Below are 16,243 nucleotides of genomic sequence, written 5' to 3'. Positions count from 1 at the left end.
TAAGAGATTTTTTTTTTTGGGGGGGGGGGGATGACAGTTTTATGCAGTGCTTCAACGAATGCTTACCTTCCAGCATTTGAGAGGTTTCAAATGATGCTGCACATGAAAGTGAGTATAGTTGTTTTGGTGGATCAGAACCTAGACTTCTTTATATCAGTTAGCATCGCAGCCTGTTCAAACAACAACAAAGTCCTCCTTTTATATGACTGAAGGCTTTTGAAACTTGCATGGTTTATTCATAAAAATGGTCTATTAAGCAACAGATTTTTCATGTAGCAACTTTTGAGATAAAAAAATTTCACTACACATAGATGTATGACTTTTTTGCAAAACCAAGTTGTGTTAAAATAGCTTTTATAATTGAAATACGAGATTTCAATCTGCTCTTTTAAATCTTGTAATCAGTAACCATTTTTGAACCTTGATCAAAGTATAGATTTTGACAAATTGTTTGGCTTCAGACCATTTTGCTGACTGTAATGGTCAGTTTCTTCAAGACATGTGGAGTTGATGGGCAATTTGTTGAGTTATGAGCTAGATCTTAAGTTCTCTACAGTAATCTTTGCATACCATTTGATGATGAGGTTTGAAAGAGTACTGATGCAGCTCTAGACAACAAAACGCAAACCACTGTGCTACAGAAGATTAATGTTTGACGTTAATGCTTTTTTAATATGTACAAATAACTAATACTTGGAGTAGAGTTTGTTTACTGCAGTTTGAAGAAAATGGTTTACTATGATCTTCAGAGAACTTCTCTGTAGAAAAATAACATCCTGTTGTCCTGGGAAAATATCTTTGGCATCTTTGTAACCTAGTACAGTTTTTAATAAGTGCCTCGTTTGCTTTTTGGAGAGGAGTGTTTGTTCTTAGAAATGCCTGTTGCTTTTATTTGTTATGATTTTGTGTTAGAAATTTGAATTATCTGCCTTATGAAAGGTTGAACAGGATCTGTCATTTCAATATAAACTTCACTTGTGATATGTTGAAGATTAACCAGCTTGTTTAATTAACTGCTTTGTATAGTACCTAAAAACAGGAGGTTTTTTTTACAAATGCCTTAATACCACCCCTTTTGATCATATTTTTTTTTACTAGGTTTTTTAATGCTATGTTTTGCACTCTGCTGCACAGAGATAAGTCGTTAAAGTATGACTTAATGTTTTCATCCCAGAGAAGACTAGGTATTTGCCAATGTAGTGTTCAGTTACAATTTTTTTTTTTTTAATATATTCCTTCTTTTCAATGAATGAATGTTGAGTGTGGTTCTTTAAAACCTCTGACAATTTTTTCCTCAGATTTCAGAATCTGAAAGCATACTTCCAAGTCTGGTTTCCTTACTGTTCCGGTGTAGTGGTATTCCTTCTTGACTGGGGAGATATGTAATCTTCTATCAAGCTGAAAGTGTGAGCAGAGTACATATTTTTAAATACCTCCCAATTACTATGGTGTGTTAATTTTTTTTAATATGGCTGTATGTATTTGAGTGTCAAAGTTAACCTGTTAGGTGAGTGAACAGTTTACTAGTTGTGTAATGCATTCAGGAGTACTGCTGAGGCTCGGCTTAATCTGAGTTTTGTCTCGTCCATTACATGCTTGATTTTATGTTATAATGATGAGACAGTCTGGCAGCATCTATTGACACTTTTTAAGGCATATGAATGGATTTTCTCTTTTTCTTTAGGCAAATATTTTAATTCCTTAAAGTAATAATAATGTTGGCAAATAGATGTATTATTAAATTCTTTAAGTTATCTGACAAACTTCTAAGCATATATAAATGGAAACTGGCATGCAACGGAGTTTCATAAATTATTCAGTATATTGTTTCTCCCTGTATACACACACATGTACAACTGGTTAATAGAAAGGGGATGCTGTTGGTCACTTAGCAGAAAGTCTGGCAGTCCATTTTTTGACAGAAGTCCAGAGCATAAGTAGACATGAGCATATAAGGTATGAGAATTGATGTTTACTGCAGTTTATGAAAGCACACCATCTATTATTTTTCTGGGTTGCCTTCATTCACAGCAGTCGCTTTGATGTAGCAGAGTACACAGTTTATGAAAGGGAAACCAGTGTTGAATATTGACAGGGATCATGTGATAGTCATTACGCTTCCTGCAAACCACTCCTGGATGGGATTGGTATGTAATGGGAAGTGCCACCTGTGCTGTGCTCTCTGCCCTGCAAGGTGAGGCTTTTAGTTGGATTTTGTTATTCTGAATCAGTGTTTCTTTGTATCTTATGTTTCTTGTAGCTGAGCTACCCTGCTTTTGCCTGCATTCTCTTTTTAGGTACTATGAGGAATAGTTTGAGGACATATATTCAGGCCCATCTTAGTATATGACCTGATGAGTTGCTTTTTTTCTTTTGGAATATGCTGGAACTTCCAGGGTGTACCACACTCTAGCCTTTGAAGTGGAGGCTGGCACAAATAGGTATTGGCGAACCTGGAGAAGGTAAACATTTTCATTGTGGGATATGAGGGGGGAGGAGGCCAATGGGAAAGCTGTGCGTAATATCTGTTAATTGCCCTGTCTTATGCTCTTTTACAGATACAAGATGTGTGTCAGATGCAGTTGCTGCATCTTTGTCAAACCTCTGAAACACCAGTGTGCCATGAAAAGAATATATTAAATATAACTGTCTAGATGTTAATTTGTTCCCTTTGCATTTTTCAGATAAATCCTTAGGAGACCCCAGGTTGTCAATGTTTAAGTTATAAGCAATACAAAATAAATTTCAATTTCAGAATTTTTGGCTTGTATGACAATATCAAAATAATTTATAAAACTTCTCAGGTCAAGCCTATCTATCTTAAACTGTCTTTAGCAGAATGTCAGTATTGATAAATAGTAGCAAGTCAGCTTTGTCTCTAAAACTACAAAACACCTGTCCAATGAAAGCAATTACCTTCTTTCAATGTGGAATAAAGGCCTTTATTCCTCCTTAATAGCACAGATAAATAGATGGACTCCATATTTTTACTTGAAGACAAGTATATTAATTCGGACATTGAATCTTAGATTCATAGATTTTGGAAGATCTTTCTGTTTCCGTATCAAAGGGCTATGTTTGGCAGAGATGTAAAAGCTGTGGTTGGATACTATGACATGCGGGGAGGGTATCTTATACTGTATCATGTAGTATCTGTTTTGAAAGCCTGTCAAATTCCATTTGCAAGTGAAAAGGTTAATTCATAGGTATCCTAGAGTGCTGCTATGTTGCTTTCTGAATCCTATCATTTCTTAAGCAGACTTTGCTGATGTAGGACATACATGTTTGTATTGATTTATCTTCATGATGGTCTGTGAAATTCTTATCATAATTTAGTCTTAGCACTTAGGACATACACCATGCAGTAGTTCTTATATCCAGTAAGACTTGTGTTGAATTGCAGGTGATCATAATTTTCGGAGTTCTGTGTTCTCTGATACCACAAGGCTAAAAGAGTCAGATCCTTTAATGAACACAGATTTCAGGAGCTTAATCTAGTCAGGTGATTAGATGTTTTTCCAGGAGTTCAGTGTCTTGATTTTCTCCTGAAACTGGTTTGTTTTGGTTTTCTCCTTAATGTTTGCACAGTACTAGTGGCGGAAAGGCTTTGCTTCTCCTATTTGATGCTTTTTAGTTCTGTATATTCAGGTATGGACTAGCTTAAGTTCTTTGTCCACTTGTTTCCCACTGTTATGCCTAAGTTCTTGGACCATGTTTTAATTTGTAGTAGTGTTTTGGTAGAAACAAAAACAAAGTCTCACTGTTTGTCTAATTTACCAAAAGCCGTGGATTGCTTTGAGTAAGAGATATACTTTTTTGCCAAATGGTGTGTGGCTTCCCCCCCCGCCCCAGTCTTTAAATTTATGCAGTTATTCTTTTTCTTTCAACCCTTTTGGTTTAAGAGTCAATTCAGTTGTGAACTGGAAGAGATCCTTCTTTGGGGATGACTATTAATTATAAGTTGTTTAAGAATTTAACCAGTTTTACTTAAAACGTGTCCTATATTCGTTTTCCTCAACAGTAGTCTATATTTCAGACGTTATATAATGCCAAGTCAAATGTTTTATGGATGTCTATCTGCATTATTTCATTTAGTAGACCTGTGATGCATTTTACCATAAAAAACATTCATAAGAGGGTTGTGCCAATGTTCTAGCTTATGCAGTCTCATCAGCATTGTTTATAATCAAAACAAATATACCAGTTGAGGTGTAGACCTCGTGTTGCTTTGTGTAAATAATACTCTCTGTTAGCAAGGTATGCTTCCAAAAAAATTGGCCTTATAGGTAAGTGGATGGAAGAAGAGCTTTTCTGATTGTGTCTGCACTATGTCTTAATGCAGCTAGAGATTCAATAACACAGTCAGCAGTTAGTAATACAGTCAGCAGACTCAGTGTTATCAGGCAAGTGATAGGTTAGGACCCTGTTCACTGATTTTCTTCGTAACAGAAATGAGATCTTGGTAGTAGAGTTTCAGTGATAGCAAATATATTCTCAGTCATCTTCAGGGTTCAGTATCATGTCAGTTAGGATAGAAGTAAAAGATACTGGAAGCTTCAGAAGGCCCAGTCTCTACAAGTATTTTTTGCAGTACTGTATCAGCATACTTGCAATACTGTAGAATTGTATCAGCAAAGCAGTGTTGCAGATTTTGCAGTGGGAAAAAGCTAGTAGAGATGCAGTTGTTGTGGTTGTACTTGCTTTAGAGCAGTGTGGTATTTGTTTGATGCATACGATGTGCTTAGGTATATTAAAAGTTGTGGTAGTGCTGTTGTCAAAATGCTGAATTGCAAAAAGGATTCCAAAAAGTATAGGTCCTTTTAGATAGCTGGGAGCTTTGTCTGTGACTGGCTTTTCAGAAAAAGGGGAGTGAGGAAAGTATAAAAGGAAAAATGTAGTGATATCTAATGGGCTTTTTGCACCGATTCAAATTTTCTTCTCTTAAGGTTTATTTCTACTGTTTGCAGGCAAGAGGGGGAAAGAACAATATAAGGACTGGTTTCATATGGCATGTAAATAAAAGGAAGCCTGTTTCTAGTGATTTAGTGAAAATTAGTTAATGAAGATTTTAATATGTCTGTTGATCTATAATTCCACTTAACCTTCAGCAGATTTGTTATTTTCTTCCTTACTAGGGTTTTCAAACTCACAGTATGTTGCACTAAGAAGGAAACAATTTCTATTTGGAAGTAAATTAGAAACAGCACCCTGAAGAGCTTGGTAAAGTAGGTAGTGTTAGAGACTAGTTTTTTAAAAGCAGAGGTAGAATGATTAGATTAGTGGTTACCAGTGTGGTCCGTGGTGATCCATGATGTGCAGTAGGTAAGTGTGTTGTCACTATGTGAGGGTCTGTGCTTTCACTGGCTTGCCAGCTGAGAAATGTTAGTAATTGCTGGAAGGAGAGCATCCTCACGCTTCTGAGAACTGCAGATGCAGTTTAGAAGGTTTTTGAATTCTTTGGTGATTGACTTCATATCTCACTAAAAAAGTCTGTATCTAGCAGAAGCAGAATCTTAAACCTGATTTTTGCAAGAGTGGCTATACAAGGTTAAACTGGATGAACTAGCCTGTATCCTGTCTCTGGTGTATGTGAAGACATATATGTAGAAACATGCATAGTCTCTGCAGATGTGTTTTTTGGAGTCTTTCAAAATAAAACTGAGGAGGTAAATCGTACAGGACACAAAATACTATACAAGAATGTGGAGTGTGGAAAGACAAGTGTAGGAGTGACCTTCTCTATAAATGTTGAGGTGCAACACACCTAGTTGCATAGTTCTGTCATTTCTTAGGTAACTGATACTTTAAATCTCTTGCATCTTCCTCTGTGTGTCTTGTTCTTAATCTTGACTTTCCTTTGAGAAAGTCAGGGGACTAACTGATGTTATACCTTGGCTGGAAATAACGGTCTCTTCCTACAAAGTCCTTTACTCCTGTCTCTTCTTCCCTTAGGACTTTTCTGTACTTGATATTCATTGTGACTTAGTTTCAGATACTGTGCAAGGAAATACACTGGGTCCAACACCTTTTCCCCCCATTTTCTCAGTGCTCTCTGGTGCTTTTGTGGTGTGTTTTTTTTTCTTGTTTGTTTGTTTTTTCAAGGTGATCTTGCTAGCTGCAGAATCTAATCAGATCCCCTGCAGTGTTGCTGCTTTATTTACCTGTAAACCCTCAGTTGCTCTAGAATAGCCTGACTGGAACCACCAGTTCATCATTTAGATCCTGATACTTAGTCTGTGTGCATGTGTTTTTTATTTACTATATTTCAATTAATGGGATATTTCTTATATTGGCATCACTTAGGTTGTTGAGCAGTCATGCTTGTGTCAGCCTTGCTGCCCTCTTGATAAGAAAGAGTACAAGCTTTTTTTAATTCTAGCTACTATGTATCTTTATACAGGCTGCTGTTTGCATAGCTGTCTGAAGGAAAGGTGATTCAGCTGGGCTATGAGAATGTTAGGGACAGTAACTAGTCTGGGGAAGCTAAAATATCTGCATGGAAGGCGTAAAAGGAACTGTGACCTACAGCACACATAACACTTCAGTGTGTATGTGCTGTTTTCATAATAGCATCAATATAGTTTCTCCTCTTCAAAGGGAGGAATGCTGCATAACTGATTCTGAGTAAGGGTATATACTGCTCCTTCAGGGAGTTAGTGAACTTTTCAAAAAGCAAAGTTCTCCCATCTGTCTCCCAAGTCTTCCCCCAGGCTCACCCCCCTTCTGTCCTCACAAAAGCTGTACAAAATGTAGCAAATGGCTATCATTATAGGCAGATTCCTCATCAGTCTCTGCTGTATCACAAAGCTCAGACAAAGGTCTAATAGAAGAAGGTGTTACCTGTTCTTGATTTGCTGCCTTATTGGTGTAGTCATAGTTCTTGGAAAAAGCCCTAAGAAGCAATAGAGATCCTGGGGCAAGTAGGCTGCACTCAGACTGGAAAGGGAATCTTCCCTTATGCTTCTTGGAAGATATTGTTTAGAGTAGTTGCTTAATAATAGTTAATTTTCAATCTTGTGGAAATTTATATTTATACATGAATTATGGAGAGTGGAGAAAATGGAGTTTTTAGCTGTACTCTTTTTGACCTTGTTACCTTTGTCTCAATTTAGAAAGTATACATTTGCATGCTTAGAAATATGTTGGTGTCACGTTGTTCTGCAATGCCACTAAATGTGTAAGTAAAGTGTATTTCTGAATTGTATCTTAGTTTTGAAAGAAGTTTAGCAGTAAATAAAGGCTGCTGCTTTTCCCTACTGCATAGAGCACGGCCAAGTGAGTAATTGCTAATTGGGGAGCTAGGTGCTTTAAGCCCATATGCATGATTGAATGCAAGTCCAATTCCCTTTTAAAGTGGTTTCTGATAGAAATGCAGAAAATTGTTCTGAATCAAATTGAAATTCATGAGATAAAAAATTATTTTTGTCAGAAGTAATGTTTATTTGAATGTCAACATGAGGTATGTTACAGACTAGGTCGGGGTTGTACAATACATTTGTTTTGAGGTTAGGAGATTTTCCTTAAGTCATAGGTTCATTCTGCTGCAGGTATGTTAGAACACTGACATTAAAAAATAATGTTCAGGCATGGTGTTAATTTTCTTAAATATTCCCTCTGTTTGCATACCATTTAATTTTTTATTATCAGAAGTAGTTCAGCAGAGCTCTCCTGTTGTCTGTGTTTTCTGGCCACTTTCAAGTAAAATGTTTGGAGCAGACACCTGACAGACTAATGGAGGTATATTGCCAACAGGGAGAGAAAGCAGCTTGACAAGTTTCTTTGCTCTTACTTGGAAAAATTGATAAAAGGATACCAAATGATGATTCACTTTGTATATTACAAGAATCAGTATTTGGAGTGTATCTTCTTGTACTTGCTGTTTTCTGGGCTGTATCTGGTTCTTTGGTCTGGAATTGGGATCTCTTTAAGTGACCATATGTACAATTTAAATAGTGTAATCTCCCTTATTTTAAAAGGGCATGGACCAGAGCATTCTTCAAAAAAGTATTAGATATTGCTGATTATTAAACCCTCCAGCTGATCTGTCTTTTGTATGTTGTTCTCTCTTTTCTTCCTGTCCTTCCCCAATGTGTATTAAAGAGAAATACTACTGGAGAAAATAAATTTCCAAGTAAAAATGTAGGAATGTATCCTTTGTCTCCATTAAAAGTTTTCTTGCATAACTGGATAATTCTTTTAGTTTCAGGGAAACTACTACTTGTTAAGATTGGATGGATGGCTCTGTCTATAAGCACAAAATAAAGTTTAAAGATCATGTTATTCATAGGAGAATATACCGTGAAATTTGATACCTTGGTGTTAGGGAGCATTTTTTTGAGTTTGGAAAAAAGCATTCTTGAATTTAAAGTGTCCAGACTTTTGACTTATGGCTATACATGTGTGTGCAGCATGACCTAAAACAGAGTTGTTAAACAAATTAAGAGCTGCCATTTCCAAAATAAAAACTAACATTCCCTCCTAAAGACATTTTAATGATAACCCTTTCAAATAGGACTTTGTCTGATGCTTCTATAGAAATAAAGTGCAGATGCATGTGGTTTGAAGGTATGGTTTCATTTCTCTTTTCAGTATGATGCTGTTCCAATCCAGTCTAGCGTGGTGTTGTGCTCCTGTTCATCCCCATCAATGGTGAGGAACCAAGCAGATTCCAGCACTCCATCTGTCATTTCCACCTGTGGCAGCAGACAGGGATCTAACATGGAGGGCACTGCTGCTGAATCAAGATCTAGTTCAAACTCCTTGCAGCAACATACAGGACAGCAGCCTCCACAGCCTCGAAAGAAACGACCCGATGACTTCAAATTTGGGAAAATTCTGGGTGAAGGATCTTTTTCAACGGTAACTTTACTTTTTGTAACAAGTGCCAAATATCTTAGATAAACTTCAAAATTTGTTGTGCAAGTAATATTGCTGAGACTTAAATCTGGAGAGAACAGCTTGAAGAGTAAATGAGCGGGACATAGTAGTTTTAAGTTTAACTATTAAAAGTAAGTGTGGCACTAAATACGGGTGCTGATTTTTCAAGTACCTTTTAAACTCATCAGAAGTTCCATTACATCCTGATGACTTGATACTTGGATTTTTAGGAGGTATTGCTTTCTAATTTAAGTCTGATAGCATAATGGCTTATGTTAAAATTTTATGATATAAAGGATTGGAACTGGGCTAGGAGTTTGTCATGGTAAGAACTTCTGTGCAATGTCCTGTCTGTGGCAGGAGCTACTGCCAGATGCTTAGGGAAGAAAGTAAGAACAGTGACACTTTTCCAATATTCTTTCTCAGCCTCTAGTGTCATGGCCCTCAAGGACTTCATGAGCCACAGTTAGTGTCTCTGTATTTAGTAGCCTTAAATGGATTCTTTCTAACTTCTCACATCCATGGCCTTGCACAAGAATTAATTACTTAAGTGTTATCTTAAAGAACCCATGAAGCAATTAATAATTCCATTTGATGCTTTTGTAGTTGCCCCACTGTAAGACAATAAGTAGTATTTCTGTATGTTTTTCACATCTTTCACTTGTCATTTATTGTATATACCTTTTGGTTGTTGATCTCTAAATGTTGGGTTTTTCTGGTTCTTCCTATAGGATCTCCTGTGGTGTTTAGGAAGCAGGCCCCTGTAGTCATCAGGAGTAATTTGCACTTAAATATATAGCTTGCAACTTGCAAGTTTCCCTAAAGAATGCAGCAGAGTTGCTGCCTCTTGGGTATAGCAGAATACTCTGCTTCAGTGAGACACTTTTAATTTCTGGTTGTGGTCTCTGAAAGTTAGCACCATGTTCCTTGTAAACAGAGAAATTCATAGGGCCTAGCCCAGACTTTGAATAAACTTCTGTTCCAGCATTCTGCTACCTGTTCACTGGTAGATGTTTTTTTGGTCCCAAGTCTAGGGACTAAATGCATTTAGGTGGGCAACAGGAGAGAGACTGAATACTGTGAAAACGTTAATCCATACGTAGCCTTATTCTTTTGAGTTTTACAAGAAAAAATTCAGTTACCATAATCATCTGGGCCTCAGATAGTGCTAGAGAGAGCATGTTTGGGAGTTAGTTCTTCCCACCAGTCACCTCCTTTGTCAACCTTAGCAGTTCTGGTCCATTATTGCAGTGCTATGACTTTAGAAACTGATCAATAGTTTTAGGGATGCCTTTCATAATGTTCCACAGGAGGTGCTTGCTTATGCTCTTTCCATGGCCACTGAACAGGTTACAAACTGTTGCTGGAGGGGACTTAACAGTACTCGCTTATTATTATTTTTAAAAAGTAATGTCCAGTCCTATCTTCAGCAGCTGAATTTTTTTAATTTAAAAACATTAAGCTTGGAATAATGACTGTAGCCTTCGGCCTATAGACTGCATCCTTCAAGAAGGAAACTTGCTTGCTGCTCTTACAGAATCACAGAAGGATTGAGGTTGCAAGGGACCTCTGGAGGTGAGCTCATCCAACCCCTGCTCAAGCAGGACCACCTAGAGCCAGTTGGCCAGGACTGCATCGGGACAGCTTTTGAGTATCTCCAAGGATGGAGATTCTACAACCTCCCTGGGCAACCTGTGCCAGTGCTTGGTCACCCTCACAGTAAAAAAAGTGTTTCTTGATGTTCAAATGGAACCTCCTGTGTTTCAGTTTGGCCCACTGCTGAAAAGAGCCTGACTCCATCTTCTTTACACTTCCCCTTCGGATATTTATATACATTGTTGAGGTTTCCTCTGCGCCTTTTCTTCTCTAGGCTGAACAATCCCATCTCTCTCAGCCTTTCCTCAAATGCGAGATTCTTCACTCTGTTTTACTGGGGAGCCCAGAACAGGACACAGTACTCCAGGTGTGATCTTCCCAGTGCTAAATAGAAGGGAAGGATCACCTCCATCAGCATACTGGCAACATTCCTCCTAATGCAGCTGCCTTTGTGACAGGGGCACATTGCTGACTCATCCGCTGCCTAGGTCCTTTTCTGCAAAGCTGCTTTCCAGCCCATCAGCCCCCGGCATATACTGGTTCTTGAGATTGTTCTTCCCCGGGAGGAGGAGTTTGCAGTTCAGAAAAGGGAACTGCATGAGATTACTGCCTGCCCATTTCTCCAGTCTGTTGAGGTTCCTCTGGATGGCAGCACAACCCTCTGATGTATCAACATCAGAGCTCTTGATCTGTGGGGCATGCATCTTCACGTTCTTATCAAAACATCTTGTTAAAAACATATGCTTTGTTCTTATTAAACATGGTTGTAGATTCAGAGGTCTGATTGTACTCCCCAAGATCTTCACCAATATTCTGACTGAAAAGTGTTCATCTCAAAAACCATGGGCATTAATATTACCATGCCTCCGAAGACAGCTTCAGATTAAAAAAAAATAATTAAAAAAAAAAATCATTTACTCAGGGTCATAATATATTCCGTTTTCTTGGACTTCTATTAAACTACCACAAACTCTACCTGCTGCCAGTGCTGTATTTCAAATTCAGCAGTGATGCACATGATCTGGCCTCAGGGCATTTTTCTTCAGAGCATTCTGCAATTTTGTGGGACCTTCTTCGGCAGCTGTTAACTGTTCTTGGACCCATGTTTGATATTGACAGATACACAAATGCAGGGCCTTCTAGTTGTTGCTCTGCTCCTTTAAAGTAATAAAAATCTACTTGATGTGTAGACAGCTTCAAGCTCTTCTCAGAATAATACCTGTTATGTGGTGGCAGAATTATAATTCTCATGTTTGGGTAAGCATGTTGTCCTGCTCACCTCCTTCTATATTGCTGGTATATTTCCCACCCCACCCCCTTCCTTGGTTTTGTCTCCACCTATAAATGAGGCTTCATTCTCTTAAAAAGAGGAGGAGCTTTAAGGAAGGGTGAGTGTCTAACCGAAACCAGTTCTTAAATGCAGACATAATGTCTGACAGTCTGAAGTATTTGTTCAAGTTTAGAGTTGGGATTGGCCATGATGTCAGCCAATTACGTTGGCAATTATTTCTGCTTTGTAGACTCTGTTGAGGGTTCTCTGCTCTTATCTCACCTTCCTCCAGTTTGAGATGTTTAACTACATTTCTTGCCTTGCTGTTTTCTGAATTTGCAACTGACACATTTACATGTTATGTTAATGCTTTTGGTTTTGTGTTTGTGTTTTGGTGGTTTTGGTTAGTTTGTTGGTTTTTTGGTGGTTTTTTTTTTTTTAAGCTACCTGTCTAAGGTCTAATTCCTTTCTGTAGAATTTACATTCCTTATTGATATTACTTCTTCCCATAGTGTGGATAGGATTCAGGCCCCTAATAGCAGAGATGTGGTATTAACATGTACCTCTGTGGGTTTTTTCTTTTTCTTTTTTTTTTGTGATTCTACTGGGGTTTTTTTGGTTTGGGTTTTTTTTTTTGTGGATTATTAGTTAGGAGGAAATTAGGATATATTTAGGATATGTGGTATACTCAGATTTGTTCAGTGAGGAAGGGACTTGAAGGTACCCAGGTACTCATGCTAGGAGGAAAATACTCAGTCCTGTGCACTTTGAACACAGCTGCTCAATATCAATGTAAGTATGTGGGTAATACATCTGAAATCTAATGGTAAAAAAATTGATACTGTGCAGGACTGGAGGAGAGTCAGTCTTTGGAGCTATATGGCTTAATTCAGGTTTGAGAGCTATTAGCCAAGTTATATTTTCACCTGTGTCAGTTGATCACTTCTGCCATCTGACTATGGACTCTGTGTGTATATATAGGCAAGAGTGCCTATTGGATTTTTGTTTTACTGATGGCACGGAATTGCTTTATGAAAATGTAGAAGTATCAATTTCCAAAATGCACAAAGTTAGCACTATATACCTGGGTATTTATTTAGCAACTGACTTTTAAAGTGACCTGCTTTCAGTAGCTTTATTTGTAGACTTGATTCATGAAATCTGGCAGCAAAAATTAGAAAAGTTAAGAATATTCTCATTTGATTGCACAACTTTAAATAACGTTACCTGTGTACACAGAAGGGTCTCAAAAATTCCTTAGGCAGAGATGCACCTTGTAACAGACTGGTTGTTTCTAGTGGAATTTTTCCTTGATCAAATGCTGTGAACTTCAGTGTGTTTGTAGATGATGAACTTTTTTTAGAAAATTAAAGGTGTCTTTTACTACTGAACTGAGACTTCAGTTTTCTAATACTGAAAGAGTGCAACTGCATGCACTTCTTTCACCTGAAAAACTGCCCTATTTAGAAGTTCTTTTTCCTAAATGCATAACATTTAGTATCAGGTGTATGTAATAATACTTCAGAGTACTCCGATATAACTGATTTTGCAAGGGGTTAGAATATAATGAGAAGTAGATTAGAAGCAAGTCTGGTGCAGTGATTAAAAAAAAAAAATCAGTATAATGTTGAGATTCTAGCAAGGTAGTAGCATGGATATAAACTTAAAATGAGAAAAACACAACTTGTAGTCATCTATTGTTACAAAGTCATTGCTCAGATTTATGCAAGAGAACTTTTCAGATTGTCTTAAAAGTTGCCTTTTATAGTTCTTTCTTGAGGGCGAGCTTTGTGTTCCTCCAAAAGCTTTTCTCTTTAAAAAATGTAGAACTGCTTGCCTGAAATTTATCCCTTGCTTCTGCTAATTGGAAATCTCTCATTTCCTTTCTTTAAATCTTTTTCCTAACCAACTGTAAATAGTTGAAAGCTCTGTCTCACTTCTTACTTTTGATCTTTCAGATAAAATTTGTCTTTCAATCTTTGCCATTTATGTTAAGAAAACTTACTGTGACAGTTAGATTTTTATAAATACTCCTCAGCACACTTGTTGCTTTTTTCACCTTTAAGAAGATTTGGCAATTTACGGTGACTTATGTTACAATCTTCAGAATTTTTCGGGGGGGGGGGGGGGGGGGGAAGTAAATCGGTGATTACCCAGTCAGGTGTATAAGTCTTTTAGCAAAACAAGTTTTGTTATGCTGAACTGAATTTCTGCAGTGGTCTTGCTGAAGCCAGCATAATATGAACACAGCTTAAATATTTTGCTGATTGCAGTTGTGGTAGCTTATTTTGGACAATCAGTATTCTAAATACCTACGGGACGATCAAAACCAATGTTAGCGTATATCTTTAATGAATGGTTACAATATATTTTCTCTCCTCTGGCAACAGGTTGTCTTGGCTCGAGAATTGGCTAGTTCTAGAGAATATGCCAGTAAGTATTGACTCCTTCAAAATGAACTTTTAAAAACCACAATATCAATGTAGTCCTGTTACAAAACACCCGTTCAAAAGACAGAATTAGTGGTTTTATGATAATTTTACCTAACCAAAAAAAACCCCAAACAAATTACTTAGATGGACTTCATTTGGTTGTACCTCCTGCATTTTCACTCTGTCTTTTTCTCATCAAGTTAAAATTCTAGAAAAACGTCATATCATAAAAGAAAACAAGGTGCCATATGTGACACGAGAGAGAGATGTAATGTCCCGCCTGGATCACCCTTTTTTTGTTAAACTCTACTTCACCTTTCAGGATGATGAAAAGCTATGTATCCTTTGTGTTTTAAAACTTGCCATAACATTTTCTTAAGCGTAACAAGCACCAGTTTTGGTTCATTTGAAACATTGTCTAACAGGAATGATGAAAATACCTTGAGGTATTTAAAATAGCTTAATGTTTGCGATGCAATTTTTGCAGTAATGCTTTTAATAGAAATTAAGCAAATAGAATGAGTGTGCCCCATGAGAGAGAAGAGTGGGTGACTTGTGGGTCAGGGAAGATTAATAAAACAATAACTTAAATATTGTCAATGTGGTAAATGCTGAAGGGCAACTTGCAACAATCTAAGTTTAAAATAATTAAAAAACATAAAAAAATTGGAGGGTGTATGAGAAATGTCTTAGAAATGGTTTATTTCTGATTATATACAGTAAAACACCCCAATTCCTGTGTTTAAAATAGGGGTAGCCAGCTATATTTACTACTATTTTGTATTTGAACAATTAGATCTATTAAAATTTTTCTTATGTAGAAGTGCTTACAGAATAATCTGAATGATAGAAAGCTGAAACTTCTGTTTGGGCCACTATTTCCCAGGTTCTCTCTCTAGCAGTAATTGCAAAGTGCAGTTACATCTGGAAAGCTCATTGGTTTGCACTCGGCTTTTTTTTTTTTTGGTTCGTGTGAAGAAAGTGTTAATCATGTGACTTTCCTTCTAAACTTCCCACTTTGAATTGGCTGTACCAAGGGTAAAAGGATAGATCAGTCTGTTTCTGGGGTCAGTAAGTAGTTGCGTTTTTCACAGAGGCTGCTAGCAGTGCTAACAGGCTCTATATCGTGTGTGTACGTACATACATATGTACACACATGCACTAACAGAACTTAGAGGCTCTCATTTGTAATGTACACATTTGCTCATTGAACACTATGCTGACTTTGGAACTTTCCAGATGATGGGGCAATTTTAAACCTGGGCTGAATGCTAGTTATGACTGTAAATAGTTCTTTTCGAGGGCAGTTATGTATACAGTTTAAATTAATTATTCACGTAACTAACTGGAAAAACTACAAATTTAACCCTTTATGTAGTCTTTGCTATGCTAAGAAATTGGGACCTGTCCCCTAGGTTGTTAATATATTTAAGAAGTTGTTTTGGGTTGCTACCATGTAAAGTTTCAGATTGACCAACTTCACTTCTTCCCTGTTGTTCATGTATTTTTAGTATTATTCTTGTCTTCGGAATGAGGTGTGGGGATTTTTGTTTTAGAATGGTTTAGTGATAGACCTTAACTATACTTACATTCAGATTTTGGACTTAGCTATGCCAAAAATGGAGAGCTGCTAAAGTATATACGCAAAATTGGCTCATTTGATGAGACCTGTACCAGGTTTTATACCGCTGAAATTGTATCAGCCCTGGAGTATTTGCATGGGAAAGGAATAATTCACAGGTAATACGAAGTTGAGACCAACATGCGTTTGATTCTGCACAAGGTGTTTTTTCTAGAAATGTTCTTTGTGAAGTCTAAAGCAAATCTGGATTTTGTGGAAAGCTAATGAGAGCATAATAGCGTTTCATTAGCATTAGTACTGTTGTTAAGATAGGGAGCTAAACAGAAAACTTTAGGAGGAGGAGAGTGAATCTCTGTTATTAGACCAACTGTTTTAGCCAGAAGAAGTAAGAAGACTTTTTGGCCTACAATTAACATTACCAAAAGCTTGTCTTTTTCAAGGTTGATCAGTTGGTCTAAAAACAGAAACTGACTTTTTTTTTTTTGT

The 16,243-nt window shown here is 37.1% G+C and overlaps 1 protein-coding gene across 4 annotated transcripts in view; it reads left to right on the top strand.

The window, feature by feature from the left end:
* PDPK1 (3-phosphoinositide dependent protein kinase 1) overlaps window positions 1-16,243 on the top strand; it is a 36,599-nt gene that overhangs the window by 5,602 nt on the left and 14,754 nt on the right. For 2 of the 4 annotated variants that reach the window (XM_052772351.1, XM_052772348.1), the window contains exons 2-5: window positions 8,590-8,859; window positions 14,134-14,176; window positions 14,376-14,513; window positions 15,771-15,915. In XM_052772351.1, coding sequence (XP_052628311.1) covers window positions 8,647-8,859; window positions 14,134-14,176; window positions 14,376-14,513; window positions 15,771-15,915 — 539 coding nt within the window. In that variant the 5' untranslated portion in view covers window positions 8,590-8,646. Of the gene's footprint in view, window positions 1-2,396; window positions 2,463-2,558; window positions 2,707-8,589; window positions 8,860-14,133; window positions 14,177-14,375; window positions 14,514-15,770; window positions 15,916-16,243 lie in introns of all 4 variants that reach the window. The other 2 variants (XM_052772349.1, XM_052772350.1) reach the window with 2 other exon arrangements.

This window comes from Harpia harpyja, chromosome 21 (genome assembly GCF_026419915.1).
Source record: "Harpia harpyja isolate bHarHar1 chromosome 21, bHarHar1 primary haplotype, whole genome shotgun sequence".
Taxonomy (NCBI): Eukaryota; Metazoa; Chordata; class Aves; order Accipitriformes; family Accipitridae; genus Harpia; species Harpia harpyja.
Note: the sequence above shows the minus strand (reverse complement) of the source record. Positions and strands in the feature narration are given on the sequence as shown.